The following is a 20,552-nucleotide window of genomic DNA, read 5'->3' as shown; positions in this document are numbered from 1 at the left end:
GCAATGACAGAAATGACCAAATAGCGCCTTGTCGGAGAGTATTATGATTAATTAAATGGCATTAGAGGCACTACAGGCCAACTGCTGTACTTGAGACTTTAATGTCACAGCCGAGTACTTCATATGAAAGGATGACCCACAGGAGTCCCCACATCACTGTCTAACAGCAGGGATCAAGTAACCTCTAATAGAAAATACAACAAACAATGTCAGCCAGACTTTTCTAAATGTAATGAAACACCTGTCAAAACATGTTTATAAGCTTTGCACAGTAAATGAGCTGTAACATTACCTTGCTCTTGATGGAGAATACATTAATGAAAAAATAGTCCACCTGGCAATTCTAATGTATGCAAAAACAAGCAAACAAACAATCTTGATTAAGAACACCTGGCACTGTTGCTGTTGTTGTTGTTGCTGTTTGAAGAGTGCATCCAGGAATGAGTGGAATGATTTACAGGCAATACACAGCAAAGTTCCTGATTAATGATTCTGCCATTGCTTGAAGTTTCTCCAAAAAAAAATGTGTTGACGAACATATTGAGCTCATGGAGGCACTCCAGAGCTGCACTTATTAGCTGGCACTTCAGAAATATTTTGACATTACAAGGAGTGCGCAGACGGCTTGTACTTATTGTGCAAACGGATGGGAGATTGGGGGCGGTGGGTAATGTGGTAATGGTATGCATGTGTGGTGGTGGCAATGATGGGGGTATGGGGGTCTTCACACTGTCATGGGAACCATAAGTAGGCCACGTATGTGCCGACTGGGCTGCGTGTTTGGTGTCCCCTGTTTCATAAGGCTCGAGCTCCTTTGCCTAATGGGTGTAATAAAGGATTGTTCATGCCAGCGTCCGCTCATTTATTCTCATTCCTGAGAGTGAGAGGGGACCGCTACAGCAATCAGCCACTACTCACTGGTTAATTCCAAGGCAGATTTATATTCTGGCTGTGTAATTGATTCTCCGTGTGCATGCGCATGTGATTGTTTCTGTGTGTATGTGTACTTGAAGCTCATTCCACCTGTGCACAAAGTCAGTATTGTTTTACAAGGTTTTATCCCTACCACCGTGAGGCCAAGATTAAATTTTAATCAGCTACTAAGTGCAATCACAGCCATGATTTGGATCCCAATGAAGCTTATACCCAGAGCCCACACCTGCACCATACAGGCTGCAGAGGGGCTGTCATCTGTCCTGGCTCGGAGACAGGAACAGGTCACTTGTGGCTGTGGTGGAGCAGGGAGACACTCTTGCCAGACAGTAATGACAGCTGCTCTGCCTTCCCAGCACAGGGTGTGTGGTATGAGGGGTAATGACACCAGGAAAAAGATGTGAACACTGGATGAGGAGAAGAAGAAGAGACAGTATGATGTCCAACTTAATGCCTGATAAACAAATCCCACTTTTCCACCTCAGGAACTTAAATCAGGTCATGCTATATGTAACCATCTTCATGGGCTTTTATTTCCATTGTTCTCTTGTTCTCTGCACGCTTTGGCGTGAAAATCGTGGAACTAAATTCTGGCCCAACTTAGAAGTTTATACTATTACAGTATACCCAAATTCCAGGTACATTTAGGCAGTGCGAGCAATGCTGTTCATCATAACTGGACAAGCAAATGTGCAAATTACTGCTAGGTCTGCAACAGCAAGTTATTTTAGAAAAGATTAATACAAAATAAACAAGATGATGTGTTATGTGTGTGTGTGAAGCAGAGAAAACACAAAAACAAAGCCATTCGATGCACTGGAAGCAGGTTTGTTTGTGTAAAGTTCTTTAACATACAGGTCACAGGTTACATTAACTGGTAAATGTCTATTTGGTTCTTTCTTTCCCTCTTCTCCAGTTGTCTATTTTCCTTATTTGTCTTCCACCACTAACAGATGCCTAATAGTACCCAGCCCTGCCAAACGTTACTGTAGACGCAAGGACACTGAAGCTATTAGTCATTAGACAGTAGTGGAGGGCTGAGAAGTGAGGCACCACAGCAGGGTGCAGCGCACCACTTAGCTCAAGTGGAAGTTTTTCTTTTGTTCTTGTCTGCGGACGGTGTGGACTTGGCGAGCGATTAGGTTCATTTATACCACGGCAGCCACTTGGCAAGGATCATCACTCCATGTGGAGCCAATGTAACACTAGAATGAGACCAAATGGCTTTCTCAATTGGAAGGCAGGGAGGCGGAGGGGAAGGGTGGGTGTATTGGTGGAGGGCATCTGCTCAACATTTACCTAGTGTTTTATAATTAGATGAGTGCAACTGCTTGGGAGCAACGCGTCTGTTCCACTGTGATTTTCTGATAACAATTCTATGACTTGGAAACAGGCGGAGGAGGGCTGTAGATGGAGACAATTAGTGAAGCTAATAAAATATGAACCATATTGCAAGTGTTATGAAATCTGTGTTCAAAACATACAGACTGGTGATGGGGTGGAAGTTGGTCATGACAAATGCTAATTGGTCCCAAGTAGCAGTAGGGAAACCTGTTAAAGCCTGCTCACATCTGGCACTTTTGGTTTCCTCTCTTTCTCTCTCTGTTTCGCACATTTAATTCTCTGCCAAACACCGACATTTAGCACAGGAGGATAACAGCTCAGTGGGTGCAGAGATAGAGTCCATGTGAAGACGGCATGATACTGAGCAAAGAGCCTCCCCACTGGCAATACTTAAGTCACACAAAATGTATTTTTAGGACAATCAGCGCTTTCTGTCAGCGGACAGTTTGACTTGTTATTGCAGAAAATTAAAAGCACACAGATGTAACTAATAACATGAATTAATGATGGCTCTGTTCAATTTAAGTGTGCCAGTAAATCATTCTAGAGAGTCAGCGTGCACACTACTGGGGCCCTAGAACTGGAACACCTGAATAGAGCATGGCCATTATTCATGTTATCATTTACACCTGTGTTTAATTTATCAGTTGCCTGCTGTAAATAAGGTCTATTGCACTGACTAGCACAAGCTGTATTAGCTTTGTCTTTGAAAACAAATGTGCATTTTGTCTACATGGATGCAATTACATCATAAAGCGACCCCACAACCAATACAAAAGGGCCAATATGAGTTTTCTAAAAGTGCCGCCTCTATAGTTAAAGTATGGCTAAGATTACACTCCTAAATAATCTTTAAAAACATTTTAAGTTGTTAAAAAGAATAGTTTCACTTTTTGGGACATGTCCTTATTCACTCTCTTGCCAAGAGTTAGATAAGAGGTTAAAGTATATACCACTCTCATACAGTATCTGCCCATTTAGTATTAAGATGGAGCCAGTAACAATTTCTTAGCCGGACAAAGTGACTTCCTGGAGACTCTGCTGGTTGCCTGGCAACATCAAGAAAATAGTCCATCACATAAGCCCCATACAATCACAACTTTTCATTTCACATTTGTGTGTGTGAACTGATTAAAGAAACAAGATATAATGTGTTAACTGGTGAGGTGTTGGTAGGCGGATTCTTTTCTTTTTACTATGAACAAGCCAGGCTTACTGTTTCCCCACTGCTTCCAGTGTTTATGATAAGCTAAGCTAAGCTAATTGTCTATGGCTCTTGCCTCATAGATAACATACATATGAGAGTGGTATCTTACCGCAAATCCTACGTACTTCCTAACATGCTGAACAATGCAACTGATTAATTGAATTCTCCAAAAGCTATCTGTAAAAATAAAGGTGTTTATTAATGCTAACTAATAGAAAACAGTGTTTCTTATGGTCTGTCATTCAAAGAAGAAGTTTTTGTAATTGACTTTCAAATGAACCCACCCAGCAAATACAGCATTCATTAATAAATTTGCTGCTTTAGCAATTTTGCAAACACATGCTACAGCCAGGATTTGTCACTTCACAGACAATGGAGCGTCTCCTCTCTCACCAACCTTATCAATTTAAAGGCACTTCAAGCGTTATACATGCAGAGGACAATTTATTACCAGTTTCAATCATGCAGATGGATCTGTTTTTACTTTACAAATAATGTATCCTTGGTTTGGTAAAGATAATGGATGAACTTGAATGCCAGTCCTTCTAGTGGTTTTTATTTATAACCCAAGTCACCTGCATTCGAAGCATAAATTCCAACTTCATCACAGATTTCATTGTGCATTCATGTTAAAGATTTATATAGACTGCTTTTGGTACAAATATATTTTAGCTTTTTTTGATCGTTGTCAGTAAATCAAAGCTACAAGTGACATTTGTATAATGTTTCACACGTGAGACGTAGGACTTGTCCACTGTTGTAGGCTTCAGCTTTGAGTGGCCATTTTCTGGCATAAGAAGACCTATATTTTTTGGATTCACCTGGGGCCCTCGCTAAGGTGTGGGCTGCAATGGAGACTTGTCAGACAAAGACAGGGAGGAAAATGGAACTCCCTCAGTTGTGTGACTGCCAAATTCATTCCTGTACAAAGAACAAGCAAGCGTGATAGATTTTCCCCAAGCAACCGGGATATTTCCAGACTGTGTGTTTCCTGAAATACAACTCTCTCCCCAGAGCAGGGAAATTTAGTGGAGAGCTGAAAAAGCATGATATGATGTTTTGGCGTGCAAAGACACAAACCCCCCTACAGACCATGCAGACACACAAACACACACAGAAGTGCAATGTCAAGTGGGAGCTCTCTGCTTGCCTCTTCTTCTTCTTTTTTTTTTTTTTTTTACACCATTATGTCAGTTCCCTGATGAATAGCAGCCCTCAGGTAGGGTATGTAGCTCATCCTCATCCCACCCCTTCTCTCTCTCTCTCTCTCTCTCTCTCTCTCTCTCTCTCTCTCAAAACATAGAGATTGATTAATTCACAAACAGTCTAAAATGCACTTAGTGTCTAAAAACAGACATTCCTGTATTGATTACCTCTGTTCTATTCCCTCAGGCTCCCTCAGTTCCATAGGCACGCCTCTGAGGAAAACACTGTTTCCAAATCAAATTCACTTTGTTTGACTGCTGTTACTATAAAAAATGGAGGCAATATCAAGTCAATATCAGACTGTTTATGCAACCATACACAGTGTATATATCTTGCATAAAGCACAGAGCTTGTTTACGGTTAAATAAAGCATAATTTGCAGCTGAGCATGTTTGGCTAAAGCAAGTTTTGGGACTTCACTGTGGTCTTTTAGCACTGATCAGTCAGTGTCTGTTCGTTTTTTAGGAAGCTCTCAGCGTGTCTGTGTGATGACAGCAGCCACTCCTACTTCACGTTTGACAAGTGATGGAGAGAAACTGACATGGAACGATGACACTCAGAGGTGGTGATGTGCCAATGACACTAATGGACCACTACTCAACGCTCCCCTGACATTATCCAGGCTCTGCCTCGTCTTTCTTGATCTCTCGCTCACAAAATTCACCCCAAAGGACAGCCGGATCCACATCCACTGAGACTGAGATGCATTTATAATCAGTTTGTCAACAGCAAGTTTGGTTTGTGCAAAGTGACAGCCACTGTTGTGACTTTTGAAGAAAGAGTAAGTTATCTATATGTCATAAAATGTTAAGTACATCATTGTGTATTTATTTAAGCTTGCACATGCATCCATTCCCCGCTACTTATCCACGTCTGGACCAGGCAGACCAGCAATTTCTGGGTCTGCCTGCTGTCTCCACCCAGATGGAGGTGCCAGGCTCAGCTTTCTCCTCACTTTAACAGCCCAGTAAAAAATGTAAGTCACAAAAGATGTTACACTAAACTCATCGACCACAACACTCAGTTGTGAATGGACCTAACAATACTCAAGCTCCTTCACTCCTTCACAATGCAAATTATGAATCGCTATTTAAGGGTGGGAAGTACTTTGGTGCCTGTGAACTGCCGAGAATGATTCAAACTAAAAATTGGCAAAGATGGAAAAGAGTAACTATGCCCCATGTAAGGAACCCAAGGCCCTAAGCCAGATTTGTGATTGGAGCTCCCAGGTGGGAGGGCCTGAACCAGTGGATCATGGTCAGTTTCGACCCTAAAAAAAACCCACAACAGTGTGTAAATGTATACTGGTATGATGAGACAAAAAGTGTTCTTGGCAGGCAGTTCCTTACATTTAGATTGCACTAATACATGTTAAGACTTTGATTAACTGACAATGCCTTATGAGCCAAATGCAACATTTTTTAAAGCTTTTACAACTCAATCTCTGAATGCAACTTAATGTAGCTACAAAAGAAGGAGGCGAACAAGGCAGGTGGCCCCCTCCTCAGTGTGCCAGTCTGCCTGAGAGTGTTGAAGCTGTGAGGAAGGAGGTCTGACTGTGAGAGGATCTGGATTGTGTAGGAGGTGCTGGGTTGACTGCAACGCTGCGGGGGAGAAAACACGGTCGCCATTCCAACCTCACAAAGACTGCATCTACTTTACTGTGAACTTCTGCTAGCTAATGTTTCACAAAAATGTGTTGTGTTGTAATAATAGTTTATTTCTCTCACACGCTCATATTGACACATGTAAAATGAAGTGTACCTCGATTTTAAAACGGCATTTTCATTTTGCTTTCTTCTGCAACAAACATTGTTTAACAAATGCAGAATAGCATTTAACATACCCTATATGAAATAATTCTTGCAAATCAATTATCCCACAGACCCCCTTACGAATTCTAACGTGATTGGACTTTTACGTAGATTTTGCAAACCAATTAAATGACATTTACACGGGAGGTGTCAACTGAAACTCACCCTACATTGATGCGGCATCGATTTCATGTGAGAAAGGCTGGAGTTTTTAAAAAGCCATTGTGATGCTCTCATTGCTAATGCAGCTCATTAAAAGCGAGGCCTTTGGAACTGTGTCAGTGTGTCAGTGTGACAGCAGCAGCAACAATAAAGACATGGCTCCGCTCGCTACTGTAGACTTAAAGACTCAGCCATATTGCAAGATTTATTTAAAAAAAAAATAAAAAATAGAGGCATGGGCCTGCGGTCTGGCTTTTGTGCTCTGACTATAAGTCAGTATTATAAATACCTGGAATGGGTGATCACGCTTTCTTTGGATTTGAGCCTTTAGGAATCGATAGATAGTGAATGTCACTGCAGTGGCGGCATTCGTTTTATCGCTTTCCTCCCCAGGGCCTGGCCATACGAGCAGGGGAGCACGGAGGTGTGAGTGTGTCACCCTGCCCATCAAATGACTGTCAGGCCAGGCTTATCATAGGAGCCACAGGGGGTTGCCCGCTGACCTGTGGAGTGACACCCAGCATGGCTGCCTCAACTGGGGGGGCTTTGGGTCACCCTGACACCCCCAGCGCCACCCCTCCCTCCACCCCCAACACACACAGACTGATCTCTTGACTTCAGCATCAGTCATTAACACACACACACACACATACACTTTTCAGAGCCACCGCACAGAGGTTAAAGCATAAAAGTAAGAGCAGAAAGAAAAACAGAGAGATGGCGTAAAAGACAGACAAAGAATGAAAAAGTGCATCTACCACAAGAACTCAAGGCTTTGTCACATCTTTTTATCAAGTATAGATCATGCAGGCAGCCCCTGCCCTGACACCATCCTATTTCTCCAAATGTCAGTAGCGATGTTGGAGCTGATATCTTTGGGCTTGGAGGGATGTGGGGAGGGGGGTTTACTGGACGCTGAACACATTGTATCGTACGATAAGAGAACGCCTGTGTATTCTGTCAGGTCCTCTCTTATTTCACCAGCAACGAAAAGAGGACCTTGTTTTGGCGCCATCCGGCAGCAGCACTGAAACCACCCACAAAAATGCAGATCTCTGATTCATGAGTAAAAAAAGACAATATTTTGTATTAATTTTGATGAGGCCTTCTAGAGCTCAGCAATTAGTCAACATTATCCCATAACAACTCAATGGTATTGTATCCTGATAATATGAACATATTTTCTATCATTTTATGAAATAATGTGATTGATTCTATGCTAATTTTGATTGAAAACGAAACTAAATTAGTTATGAAGGCGTTTTCTTTTACGAATTTTATCTGATGTAAAACATAACAGAGGATCACAGTTCATTGCACTGACCATCAATTTAATTGTACGTGATATGTTGCCTTCATTTGTCATTTTGCAAAAAATTATCTTGTTAATACCATAAATATAATTTCAACCATATGCACAGCCATAAACCAGCGCTAGTATTCGACCAAATTATTTAGTAAGCACTTAGTAAGAAGAAGAGGGAATGACATCATTAACGTCGTAACTATTTCTTTATCATATTAAATGTTTATGATAAAGAAGAAACAATCCAAGTTAAAGTTAGAAAAAAATGTCCTTAGTTATTATCTATTAAGAGTTAAGACTAATCACACAAATAACCTGGTTCATCACACTGTGTTGGTGTGGTTTGATCAGATTTGGAATCTCCCAGGTGGTTACTGAAAGCCACAGGGTGGTTTATATCTAGTATAAGGCTGTCAGAGGCAAACGCTGAGAGAGAAGGGAAACATAAATGCCAAGTCAGTTGGCCTGCTGTATAGTAGCGGAAGACTCTTCCAGTAGTACAACCCCACAACAAATATGATTCCAGTTTGCAAATTGTTTAACGTTGATCGGTGCACAAAACTACAGGACATAAAATGTTTCCCTGCTGACAAAACCAGTGAGAAGAGCACAGACAGAGCACACATACAGACATTTCTCATGTGAAATAATCAAAACTGTTCTAAACTTTTGCAGAAATGTGTGTGTTCATGTTGGACCCCAGCACTCAACTTAAAGCCAATCAGCTTTTAATATAACATTTCACAGTTGTTATGGTTGATTCTAGCTGAAGTTTTCTTTTCAGCATACAAACCCCACTAATTGGGGGGAGAAGGGAAGATGCGATCATGTGAATTGAAATAAATTAATGAGGGCCCTGCTGTCTGCTTAAACTCAGATAATCAGCTAAGAGACACCCTAGATGCAGATGCACAGCCCCCTGTGTGTATCCCATAGCTCTTTGTTTTCACCAATGTTTGTAGTGGAAAAGCACAAGCTGTCAGGTCTGTTCTCACTCTACACATAACAAACACATACAAACACACTCTTGCACACACACAGACAGAAGCTGGGAGCAGAATTTAACAGTCCAAAGTCTCCCATAAAAGCAATTACATACACACAGACTCACACACAGACTCACACACAGACGCAAACCAATTTAGACAGAGACACAAATAATGTGTACACACACATATCTGTGCACAAAAGCATACTCATATTCCTATAAACAACCATGCTTGCACACAGCAGAGATGCGTGTGTGTAGAGGAAATAAAATGCAAATTGAAATGTAATAATGTCATGCGAGTTATACTGAGGGCAACAAGTCATGGCTAATAATGATGGGGGAGAAAAAAAATGTCTCCTTTGTCCTTTGTTTACCGGCAGAGATATGGTAACAAACAAAAAGAAGAGGATGGAAAATATTTTATAACCCTCAAGCCACAGTAACATGCTGTTTCCCAGCTCTTTACTCACACACACACACACACACACACACACACACACACACACACACACACACACACACACACACACACACACACACACACACACACACACACACACACACACACACACCATCTGAGTCATCTTACGCCGGGTTCAATTCATTAAATAGACGCTTTGCTTCACTGGGGATTGGCATTGAGATACTAAGGCATGTCATTTATTTTCTCCGTAGCTCCTCCAGTCTGATTGAAGTTGACAGCCTTTGATCTTGATTAGCGTGTGAAAGTAAAACATGCACTAAGACAAGGCTTGGTGTTACTCATGGATGACGCCATGCTGACGTCATCCTCATCTGCTAAAGTGAGATCTACGTGTACCCAAAGTGGGATTACTTGTATCCCAATGAATTACTGAAGTGATGGAAATAAAAAAAAGGAAGTTGAATGAGTACAATGACCTCCACGACTTTGTTTGCTTCTAGAATTGGTTTCTTGTTGTTTCTGTGCACTTACATTAGAAGATAACCTCCTATCACAGCCCTTGTCTGAGTACCCTAGAAGAGCAAACAGCTAAAACAAGCACTTCCACATCCGACACCCAGCAGTGAGACGTGGGGAAATTTGTTCCCATATAAACAGCTTTAGCTCACGGTGGAAAATGGTATGTCATGGTTTGTTTGTACAACTCTTCCTTGGCGGTAGTTGTGAGTAAGATTAAAGAAATCAGCACAGACGGAAGCACATACGGGAGATAAAACTAATTTTGAAGAGCTATGTTCATGTTGGGATGGAGAGACGGAAGGAGATGACGGGGTCCGGAGACTTGATATGCGGCTGAATAGGTCAGCTGGGTTCTTATTGAGATAAGAAACAGATGAAAAAGGAAAAGGTCAATTCATCAGCTTCCTCTTAAATCCCTTCTGCTCCTCCACGGTGAGATTTAATGAACTGCTGATAAAACCCATTGACTTCATGTCTTGTGGCAAATGTGGCATCATCTGTGCAGCATACATTCCAAAATGTGTGATGTGGATTTTAACTTCTTTTTTTTTTTTTTTCAACATTGTCTTTAAAAACAAACCAGTTGCTATCCACTAATACAGAAGCAGTCAAGCGATGAAATGTGTGATTCACACAACATTAACCAGTGAAATCTCCAGTCAGTGTGAGGTTGTGGTTATGCAACACTCTCTGCAGCGTCTTCAACCTGATAAGTATGGGAATAGCATTAGACGCTGAGAGGGGAGCTATAGTGTGAGGATGTAAATACTAATCCTTTGTAAACAGCCTGAGTGGGAAAAGATCATCTCAGCGTATTTAGATCTCAATTTCAGCTGCTGGGAACCCCGAGACAGACAGTGGCAGAACTCGCAGGCATCCATTTGTGTTGTAATCAAACATGGTTTGCTGATAGAACAGGCTTCTGGTTAGAGGCTGTAGGATGAAGCACAGAAAGAGGAACTAATGATGGGGAATGGGGCTGACTTAGAAATATGGTTCTTTGTATAAGCTAGGCATAATTAAAAGAATTGTGTGTGCATCTGTCCATCTGTCTGCCCATGTACCTAAAAAGAACTTAAAAAATATGAACCTTTGTAATGATGGAAATTGTAAAAGCAGGGCTGAAAGCCCAGATTATATTTCAAGGGTGGACACAAGATCAATCAAGCAGCAAATTTTTTTCTCTCCTCCCCCTCTTTTTTCCCTCCTATCAATTTTAATGTTTGAGGGACATCCTTCAAAAAAACTTAATGGGACAAGAAGATGGATGAGAACATTTGTGGCTAACTGTCTGGAGATAGCTCTGAAGATGTGGTGGGGGTTGAGAGCAAGGTTCGACAGCATTAATGTAGCCATCAGAGGCACTTGTATACTCATAGAGGGGAAGCGGGAGGACTGCAAGGTAAGTATTTTCTTCCAGTGTTAATTATTATTTCACATTAGGCCTGCAACTAACCTTCTTTTTCATTATTGATCTGATGTTGTCAATTAGCTGATTCATTGCTTGGTCTATAACATGTCAGAAAATAGTGAAAAATGCCCGTCACAATTTCCTCAAAGTCCTCAGTGACCAATAAACAGTCCAAAAATCCAAGATATTTAGTTTACTATAAGCAGGAAATCCTTACAATTAAGAAGCTAAAACCAGGGAAATTTGGATTTCTGCTTAAGAAATGGCTTTGAACAATTAATCAATTATCAACAAGTTGCTAATTGATTTTTTGTCAACTGACTAATCAGCCATAGTTTCGACGGTTGTTTCGAGTTGTAGCAACACCTTTTTGTTGAAATCGGGGCTATAGTTAACTATAAATTTATTAAACTATAGCATGACTAACACCAGGCTATAGTTGCTATATTTGTCCAAAATTGACAAAAATCTGAAAGTAAACTGATCTGAAATTCTAAGTGTTAATGAGTTTCTTCAAACATAACCCTTGGTTTCACTTGCCATTACAGAACAGAATGGCTTAATCATTGGATTGCTTATTACAAAAATGCTCCTTGAGAGGTAGTTGACTTCTCTCCTTTTATTTTAATGTACACCGCCTTAGGAGAGGTACTTAGGAAGTAATAATAAACATTTTTGTACAGCACCTTTAACGTAAAGATGCAGACCAAAGTGCTTCACAAGCATATACGAAGTAAAGAAAAAAGGGCCCTGAATGCTTCCTTAAGAAACACCATTATCAATATCAAATGTCTGTGACACAAATTCACCTGACATTCTTGATTGATTCAACAGGGAGAGTTCCTTGACCAATCAAGCTTTGGGAGTGCTCCAACTGTAAGTAACTAACATTGTCTAAGCAGAAAATGAGCTTTTACGTTTAGAGCCCTAGACGCCCATGATTTCTCCTCTCCCACTTTACAACTCGAGACTGAACACAAAACTAATGTCCTTGTTAACACTCTGGTGCTGCTTTCTGTATGTGATGATCCATGCAGCCGGGGGAGCTTGCCAACCCTTTTTCTCAGAAAGCCTGGCTCTTGTGATAGCTGCTCAACCTTTTATTGAATGCATATCCATTACACACATGGCAGCAGCAAGTCAGCTGTGTCCTCCTTAGACCTTTTCTGGTCCAGAGGTTTACCATGTGGTGCTAATACACAGAATAGCATATCCGCCCAGCTGCAGGACCAAACTCCTGGGAATCGGCCTTCACACGAGGAACAAATGAATTCCAAATGTGCATCATTTCACGTCTGTCAGTGTCTGTCTGTCCTGTCCTGTCAACCTGGTGACACTGCTCAACATGACATTGGTAAACTCTTACAGTGCCCTCATAAGCGCCGTCACACTCTAAAAGTGTGTTTGTGTGTGTGTGTGTGTGTGTGTGTGTGTGTGTGTGTGTGTGTGTGTGTGTGTGTGTGTGTGTGTGTGTGTGTGTGTGTGTGTGTGTGTGTGTGTGTCTCATTCTCATGCATCAGCACATTATCAGGGACTGCTGTGCCTCACTGAGCTGGGGAGCTGCTTTCCATTTATTTCTTAAATGCAGCAGAGTGACACTTATAAAACTGGTTTTGCTGCTTTCAGAACTTCTAGTAACAAAAAGGGAAGACCAGGCTAATTGGAAAATTACAAAATTAAATGTTGAGGGTCTGTACTCAATTCATCACCCTGCAACAATTAGGAATGGCTGGCTGCTACTGTAACCTAGTGGTGCAGTGGCTCATCAAGTGTTGACACCCATTTTGTTTTGATTGCAACCCTATTTGTAAAAAAGGCTTTCGTCAAAAGGCAATGCAGACCATTAATGCATCAACACACTTGCAGATTGCAGAAGTATCCACATAACTCGCTACGCTGCATTGCTCCTCTCATCAACATCTGCCATCCTGCTAATTAGCCCCAAAAAAGCCACACATCACTGGGTTTCAGTAGTGCACAGACAATGTGTGACACTCACGAGAGGAGCTCACAAGCACATTGGGAATTACAAAGCTCTGCCAGATCACAGAGCGATTCAACAACAGTATGTTATTGTCTGGAAAAATGGCCTCAACAGCAGCCTGGCGGAGACTGCAAGCTGCAAGAGTCTGGTTGACCATAGCGTGAGAGCCGCTGAACCTCAGGTGAATAGGTTCAACGAGGTTTAATCCTTGTTGACCAAAAATGAGAAAAACCTTCGTACTACTTCTCTTCCACACAGAGGACAATCATTGAAAGGTTAACTGGAGTGGAATCCAGCAGAGAGTGGGCTGGAGCAAAGGTTGAAACAAATGTAATCAAAGAAGATGAGCGATCAGAGGAATCAAAAGAAGAGAAAGAAAGAACAATGCACAAGGGATGATCAATAGTAGGTATAAAAATAATAAAGTGGGAGTTCAGAAAGTGAGAAAAAGAGCAAGGCTATAGGAAGATTCCTGTGTCCTCTTGTCCAGGCAAGAAATCTGACACAATAAATAAAAAATGCCAGCACTGTGAGATAGCTTTGCAGGCCAGCTGAGAAAGGTGAGCACATTTCCATGCAGAACTTGCAGCCGTGAGAACAGAGAGAAAGGGGAAATGGAGAGAGAGCGAGGGAGCCAGCTAGTCATAAATCTCCCACAGCTAGTGGGGTCAGGCAGATGGAGAGAGTGTCAAAATTGTTTCTGGGTGTGAAGGGAAGGGGAGGAAGGTGGCTAACCAACCACTGTGACTGACTCCTGCTCCTCGAATCAACCTGCTGCAAAGACGGTCAGTCACGCTGTGACACCGGCAAACCACTTCTACCTCATTTGCATACACACATTTACCGACTCTACATAATCACAGGAGTAAAGTGGTGAGTGTGTGTGCGTATATGTCCATGTGTGTTTCTGAACAGCAGACAGACAGGATTAAAAAGACTGAGCCAGGAGGAGTGAGAATGATAGAAAAAAATATGAAGTTAGGGTGAGAGCAGATGAGCAAGCTGGACAGATGAGACAATATGTAAGAAAGAGGATTAGAATGCCAGCGCTGTGAGCGCAGCTTCCAGCTGTCACAACACACTTCTTCTGGCCACAAAGACACGCTGACACACTTCTATAGCTGCAGGGAGAGCTCTGCTACCTGGAGGAGACCTTCCTCCCTGTCTGTCTTCCCTTGCTCCTTATTTCTGCCAGTTGTGTTGCTTTTTTGTATGTATTTGCTGTGCTGTTTCAGACGCTGTACTGATAGTTTTGTTGTCTCTGCGGGCATATGTGAGTGTGCATGCAAGACGTGAGAAGAAGTGCTTTTCTGTGATGTACATGGGTTTTTCGTATTGATGAAACAGTATTTCAAACCAAAAAGTCTACTTGATAACTTCTCTTCCTCCCTCTTTTCTCCTCTTTAGTCTTCTCCCTACATGAGTAAGGATTCACCGCTTTTCTCCTTTCCTTAATTTCCCTTTTACCTTCTCTCCTCCCCAGCACTTTCTTTAACAACTGCATCTTTAACGGCTTACTCTCTATTCCCATCCCAGTCTTTATCTTTCATGGTCTATATCCTTCCCACCTTCCCTCCCACAGTGGTGATCAGAAAGTAGGTGCTGATATTGCAGCTCCCACCTGAACCAGCTCAGTATATCAGTGGGTGGACAGACATGCCAGAGAGTCTCCTGTCAACAGTGAGTGTGCCCTGGAGACTGGCCCTCTTGGCGGATACTGATCCCCTCTGCTAAACCACAAGGAAAGGAGTCAACGCTATTTCTTAACAACTGGTGCGGAGAGACGCAAAAGCCAAGATAAGCACCAAGACAGCACTATTTTTATGGTCCTCCTAAGGACAAGCAGGCACTGTGGTGGCTACCTATTCATCCTTCATGGTCCCTGGACAATTCTGTCTGTCTGCTAATATTAAACAGACCATTAGCAAACCTCCTCTACTGCTCATCTAGAAGCTTGCAGCACAGCTTTCTCCGATCATTCATGCAGTTCCAAATCTGTGCCAATGTCCATCACCAGAGTTTGGCAGAGTCTCAAGTTGCACAAGAGCTACAGGCAGTGGTTAACCTAATCTAGTTTACCTCCCCTACTTCTTCTCATCACGTCTTTTCACAAGGGTAAAGAGAGACATTTCACGTTTAATTAATGCACAGGATGGTTGTGTAAAACGGCTAATGAGGCTGTGATCACAGTGGCGTGAAGGCAGGCGCTACTGAAAGGGGGGATGAACACTATTTCACTTCTAGGAGATACTGAGCTTCACAGTTATTAGCCTATCACAAGAAGAGAGACTGATAAAGAGACTGGAGGTGTTGGGGTGAATGCTAGTTTCTGTTCTGCTTATCCACAACCTCAGATATTGTCAGCTGGCTATTTTCTGTTGAAAATGTCTGTTGAAGAGTATGACTTTTTTTTATTTATTTTTTTAAAAATGCATAATTAATCTGCAGGCGCATTAGAAGTGGGACAAAATATGAATGATTCTGAAACTGTAAGAGTAGCATAAAGAGCATATTGCATTTGTGTACTGAGCTCAAGACCATTAAGACCAAGTGTCCTCCAAGAAGTTAAAACAAATCTGCTGGCACAACACTGAACTGTCTCACAGTGACACCAGAAGTGCCAAAAGAAAACTTTGAATGGAATTATGTTCAATGACACATTTTCAAATATTCTTCATGTACTCAGGTGCTACTATCTTATAAAATAAAATGGTCATCCTACAGGATAAATGGACTGCACACTAGCTGCTACTCGCACAGCACACACAGTAAATCACACACAACAACAAACGATTGATGCCAGAGTCGGCCGTGCCTCTGCTCACCTGTGCAATCTCATACAGCAGCTTGTAGTGTTCCTCTCGCTTCTGTAAAGTGCACAGATTGCAGCCCATTATAGTCGTCGTGGAAACGCCAGGCGTCCAATTCTCCCCGAGTAGTGGTGGTACGCACACAGGGGGTCACCCTCCACACCGGAGCACTGGTTCTCATCAGTCACTCCTTAAGCAAGCATCTCTTTCAGGCATCCCATTCACAAATAAACGTCAGAAACAACCCCAGCTCAAAGGAACAGAGAGCTCCAGCTGAGTCTAACAGAGGAAGGTTCAGATGTGAACAGTGTGGCAGCAGCTTCAGCAGTGGTACAAGTAGCAGCATCAGCCGGTGTGTCTCCTCTCTCCTCTCCCTCTATTTCACAGAATCACACACACATGCACTCACTCGCATGCCGGAGTTGTGACTCTCGCTCGCCGAGACACTCCCCCCTTTTTCCTCCTCGGTGTCAACGCACATGACTACGCCGATACCAGCTCATGAATAATAAGGGGAGGCACGGTGATATTCATGAGGGAGGCGGTAGCAGGGGAGGAGACTGGCTAGAGGGAGGAGTGTGTGAGAGCAGGAGCGCTGGTTTATTAAAACTGAGGCACAGTTATACAATAAGCTCCTTTGTGTGAGCTGCTCCGAGAGCATGGGCAGGGATGACTGTGCCTAGGCGACACACTCTGTGGGCAGAGGGGGTTCTCTAAAGCTTATGGGTAACCTACCTGCATCTGAGGTTATCCATTGAGTGTTTATCGGCTTCATCAGTGGAGGATGTGTTGGCATAGTGTTTATTTCTGAAGGAAAAAAGGAATCGCATTGCTTAAGGAGAGATCAAGCGGTAAATACCATTGCAGCACATAATGGCAATAGGTTTAGTACTGAAATCATTTGTTAACTAATCAATTAGTTGATCCCTAGAAATTAAATAAACAACAATTTTGAAAATCAATTAATTGCTAAAGGCATTTAACAAGCAAACATGTTTGGCATTTGCTGCTTCTCTGTTTTATATCACTAATTAAATAATATCTATGTTGTATAATATGTTATGGACTGTTGGTCAGCAATTTTAAGAATACATTTTTTATCATTTTTTCACTCTTTCAATATTTTTACGGAGACAAAAAAATCCACAGATCAATCAATAATCAAAATAAACATGTTTTAGCCCTTTGTAGATTTCCTCATTTTTTTATGTCATTCCTATAATTACTGCTAAAATGTGTAGTGAATTAAACGATTAGTCGATTTATAAAGAAATAGCTGGCAACTATTTTGATAATCTTTAAGCAAATGTCTAATTTTCTCAGATTTTGCTGCTTTTCTATCTTATGTGAGAATACACCTTTAGTATATATATATATATATATATATATATATATTTAGTCTGGAAGTGTTGGTTGGACAAAACAAGCAATCTGATGACATCATCTTAGGCCCTAATAAATTGTGAAGACCTTTTTTTCTTACTTAATCTTATAATGAAGAGATGAGAGATTCAGCAATATAACTTGTCTTTCTACATCATCACAATGCAATGTACTGTATTTCAGGAGTGCATACAGTTAATGGACCTAAACATTGCAGTGCCAAACTATCTTAAAAGTGAAATATTAATTGACACAAACTGGCATAATATAAAGGAAATGCAATGTATTTCATATTTATAACTCAGGAGGCACTACAGGGGTCATTCATAATAGGAGTCCTCACAGCAAATTGACAATCAGCAAAGCCAGAAACTTCAGAGACAACCGCTGCCTTCACTCAAACTGCAATAATTGCTAGCCAATAGACCTTGGCTATTGTCTCCGCCATGGAACCGCCGTTCACTAGCAGGAAGCTTCAATAACAAGCAATAATTGTTAACAAATTGGCCTCCAAGCTAACAGTGGGGCATGCTGTGCAAAATAAAGCTAAGAGTAGATGAGCGCTCATCAGCTGGCTACTGGGCATCCCACCCCCGGGGACTCCATAATCCGATTTTCTGGGCTTTAATTTTGCTCAACTGCCTGGAGGCAAGCCAAACACACACACGCACATCATACAGGACCATTATGGTTAATACAAACCTCCCTCTTCGTCTACGCCACCCAAACCGTCCTTGCTACCATCCGCTCCTCACCCTGAAGAAGCCACAAGGAGTGGGGTTTTCTTCAGTTGCCTGGCAATATCAAATCCATGAAGTGCTGTTCACTAAAATGTCAATTTGACATCAAAGGGTCTTGTTGGGAGACTATGAGAGCGGGGATATAATATTGCATTTGATGAACAGGGGTGCAACGTTTGCTTGCGGTACAATGGACTGTGAAGGAAATGTGAGTCAGAGGCAGTCTTCTGAAATTGTATATCAAGGGCTAAAAAGCTATGAAGTGCTTGTGAGCGAGAAGGACTGCCTGTCTAGTTTTCTATAGTCAGCACAGATGGAAAATGCAAAACCATGAAGGGTCGAAAACAATGTCCTCCCTGCATAGAAAAACAAATATTAGATCCAGAATGTGCTGACAGTATCCAATATTAGTACACACGAAGAAGTGTACTCAGGGTTCAGGTCTGGATGACCATCACTCTGTGATGTTGCCCTCGCTGACCCCTTAAGGTTAAGATGCTCATCGATCTCCCAAAAGGTCTTTCTCATCATCTGTGCAGCGAGACTGATACAGTAGCCTCTGCCTGCGGTCAAGCAGCACCTCTCGATGGGACATGCATAGTGAAGGATGCTCTTTGAAGAGTGCATTAAGACTGATAAAAGCTCTCCTGAGGTGCTTTATGGCCGTGGGTTTTACATTGTGACAGGGTGAATTTACCTGAGACTGCATTTCCAATGGGGCCTGAGGGCAAGATTGGCACATTATAGCTACATTTAGTAAAACCATTTACTTTCTGACAAGGTGAAGCGGTACTGGATGTATAATTTGTCTCTTTGCCTGTCCCTTGTAGACTTTTTATGTTATGATCAATATAAGGAACTTACTCAATACGTTTTATTGTTTAACATTTATATGGAAAATGAAAGTAGCTATTGTGTATAAAGTCAGTATTTCATAGGATGACCACTGATTCTGTCTCCCTCTCATGTCCCTTCTATTTTCCTGCTGTCCTTTCCTACTGTCCAGTGGCCGTTATTCATCCGGTCTGCCCTTTGCCTGCTCCGGTAGAAATAGGCCCACAATCGTGTTCATTCTGTCAGTAAATGGGCCTCACATCGCTGGGCATGGAGAAGTAATTTGTCCTCACCGTGATGGGTGTATTTTGAGGTTTCTTCAATTGCATTTCTGACAAACTGATATTTAAGCTCACCTTAAACCTGGAGGTAGGCTATAACCTTCAGCCAAGTGTGTAATGCACGTATATGGCCGAGTTGTAAACCCTCATGCCCTCAGACATCCCTGCCTAATGCTCACACAGCCACAGTCTTTTTCTCTGTCTGTCTTGTCACACATGTGCACAGTACACACTCATACATACAACAAAATGAGCAACAAAAACACAACGTTAGCACAAGCTTTCAGCCTGCTACTTGTTAGGACCAAATCCTGGCAGACTGATGTTTACGGGCAAAGTCGTTTGTGATTACCCCTTTATTTTCTTACGCTTATGCTGCCAGTGTGAAATATGAACTCGCAATACTCGCAAATTATTGTCCTGGCATAAATATCAATTCAATATTCCAATGCATCTGATTCAAAAACCTGACATGCATCCCAATCGAATGACATTTAAAGTAGATAAAACATGGAATGTATTTTTTCATTTCCTCTCTGACAGCATTTTTTTAAGACGATTGTGGCTGCCGGTCACTGCTATTGTCAGGGAAGCTCTTAACAGCAGATTAGGTAAAAGATGATGCTCGTCATCATAGAAGCTGATTTTTTATTAAATCTAATAGAAACAAAGCTTAGGTTTGGGACAGAAAAGTGGGGGATCAGTGGAAGAGATGTCTGTATTCCACTTGGGTAAGCTTATGGTAACCTTGACAACAAACACGAGAGCAGCTTAACATAGCTGGAGATTTAATAAGAAGCCGTTATTGCTGTGATTACTTGTCTATGGCAATGTCTGTCAGGAATACCAAGTGTCCCCACAGTGTTTAATACATAAACAGGTTTATTAGGCCAGCTCAGACACATCAGGTGGGCGGAAATCTCTTCGGTGTGAGCACTGAAGATTGAAATCCATTTCACGTGAAAGGAGAGCCGTGGGGATCACAGAGTGGTTTGTGATGCGACGCGTGGCTCAGATCTGATCGCCCACTGCCGCTGTACAGCCGCCGCTTCTCCTGGGTATCCATGTGACCTGATTTGGGAGTAATTAAATGAGGCCCTTTTGTGAATGAATCATCGTCGCAGCCCGCTCCTCTGATGACAGCTTTGACAGAAGTTGGTCCAGCGTGCATGCACAAATGCACAGGTGGGTGCTTCAAAGCCA

General features: G+C 42.0%; 1 protein-coding gene across 2 annotated transcripts in view; it reads right to left on the bottom strand.

Moving 5' to 3' along the window:
- Positions 1-20,552, bottom strand: part of LOC120563348 (PDZ domain-containing RING finger protein 4-like) — an 84,481-nt gene that overhangs the window by 38,364 nt on the left and 25,565 nt on the right. Inside the window, exon 1 of one of the 2 annotated variants that reach the window (XM_039807468.1) lies at positions 16,127-16,534. The exons of the other annotated variant lie outside the window; for it this stretch is intronic. Within the exon in view, the coding sequence (XP_039663402.1) occupies positions 16,127-16,195 (69 nt within the window). The 5' untranslated portion in view covers positions 16,196-16,534. Of the gene's footprint in view, positions 1-16,126; positions 16,535-20,552 lie in introns of those variants that run through there. 2 annotated transcript variants of the gene reach the window in all.

The sequence above is a fragment of the Perca fluviatilis genome, chromosome 8 (assembly GCF_010015445.1).
Source record: "Perca fluviatilis chromosome 8, GENO_Pfluv_1.0, whole genome shotgun sequence".
In the NCBI taxonomy this organism is placed as follows: Eukaryota; Metazoa; Chordata; class Actinopteri; order Perciformes; family Percidae; genus Perca; species Perca fluviatilis.
Note: the sequence above shows the minus strand (reverse complement) of the source record. Positions and strands in the feature narration are given on the sequence as shown.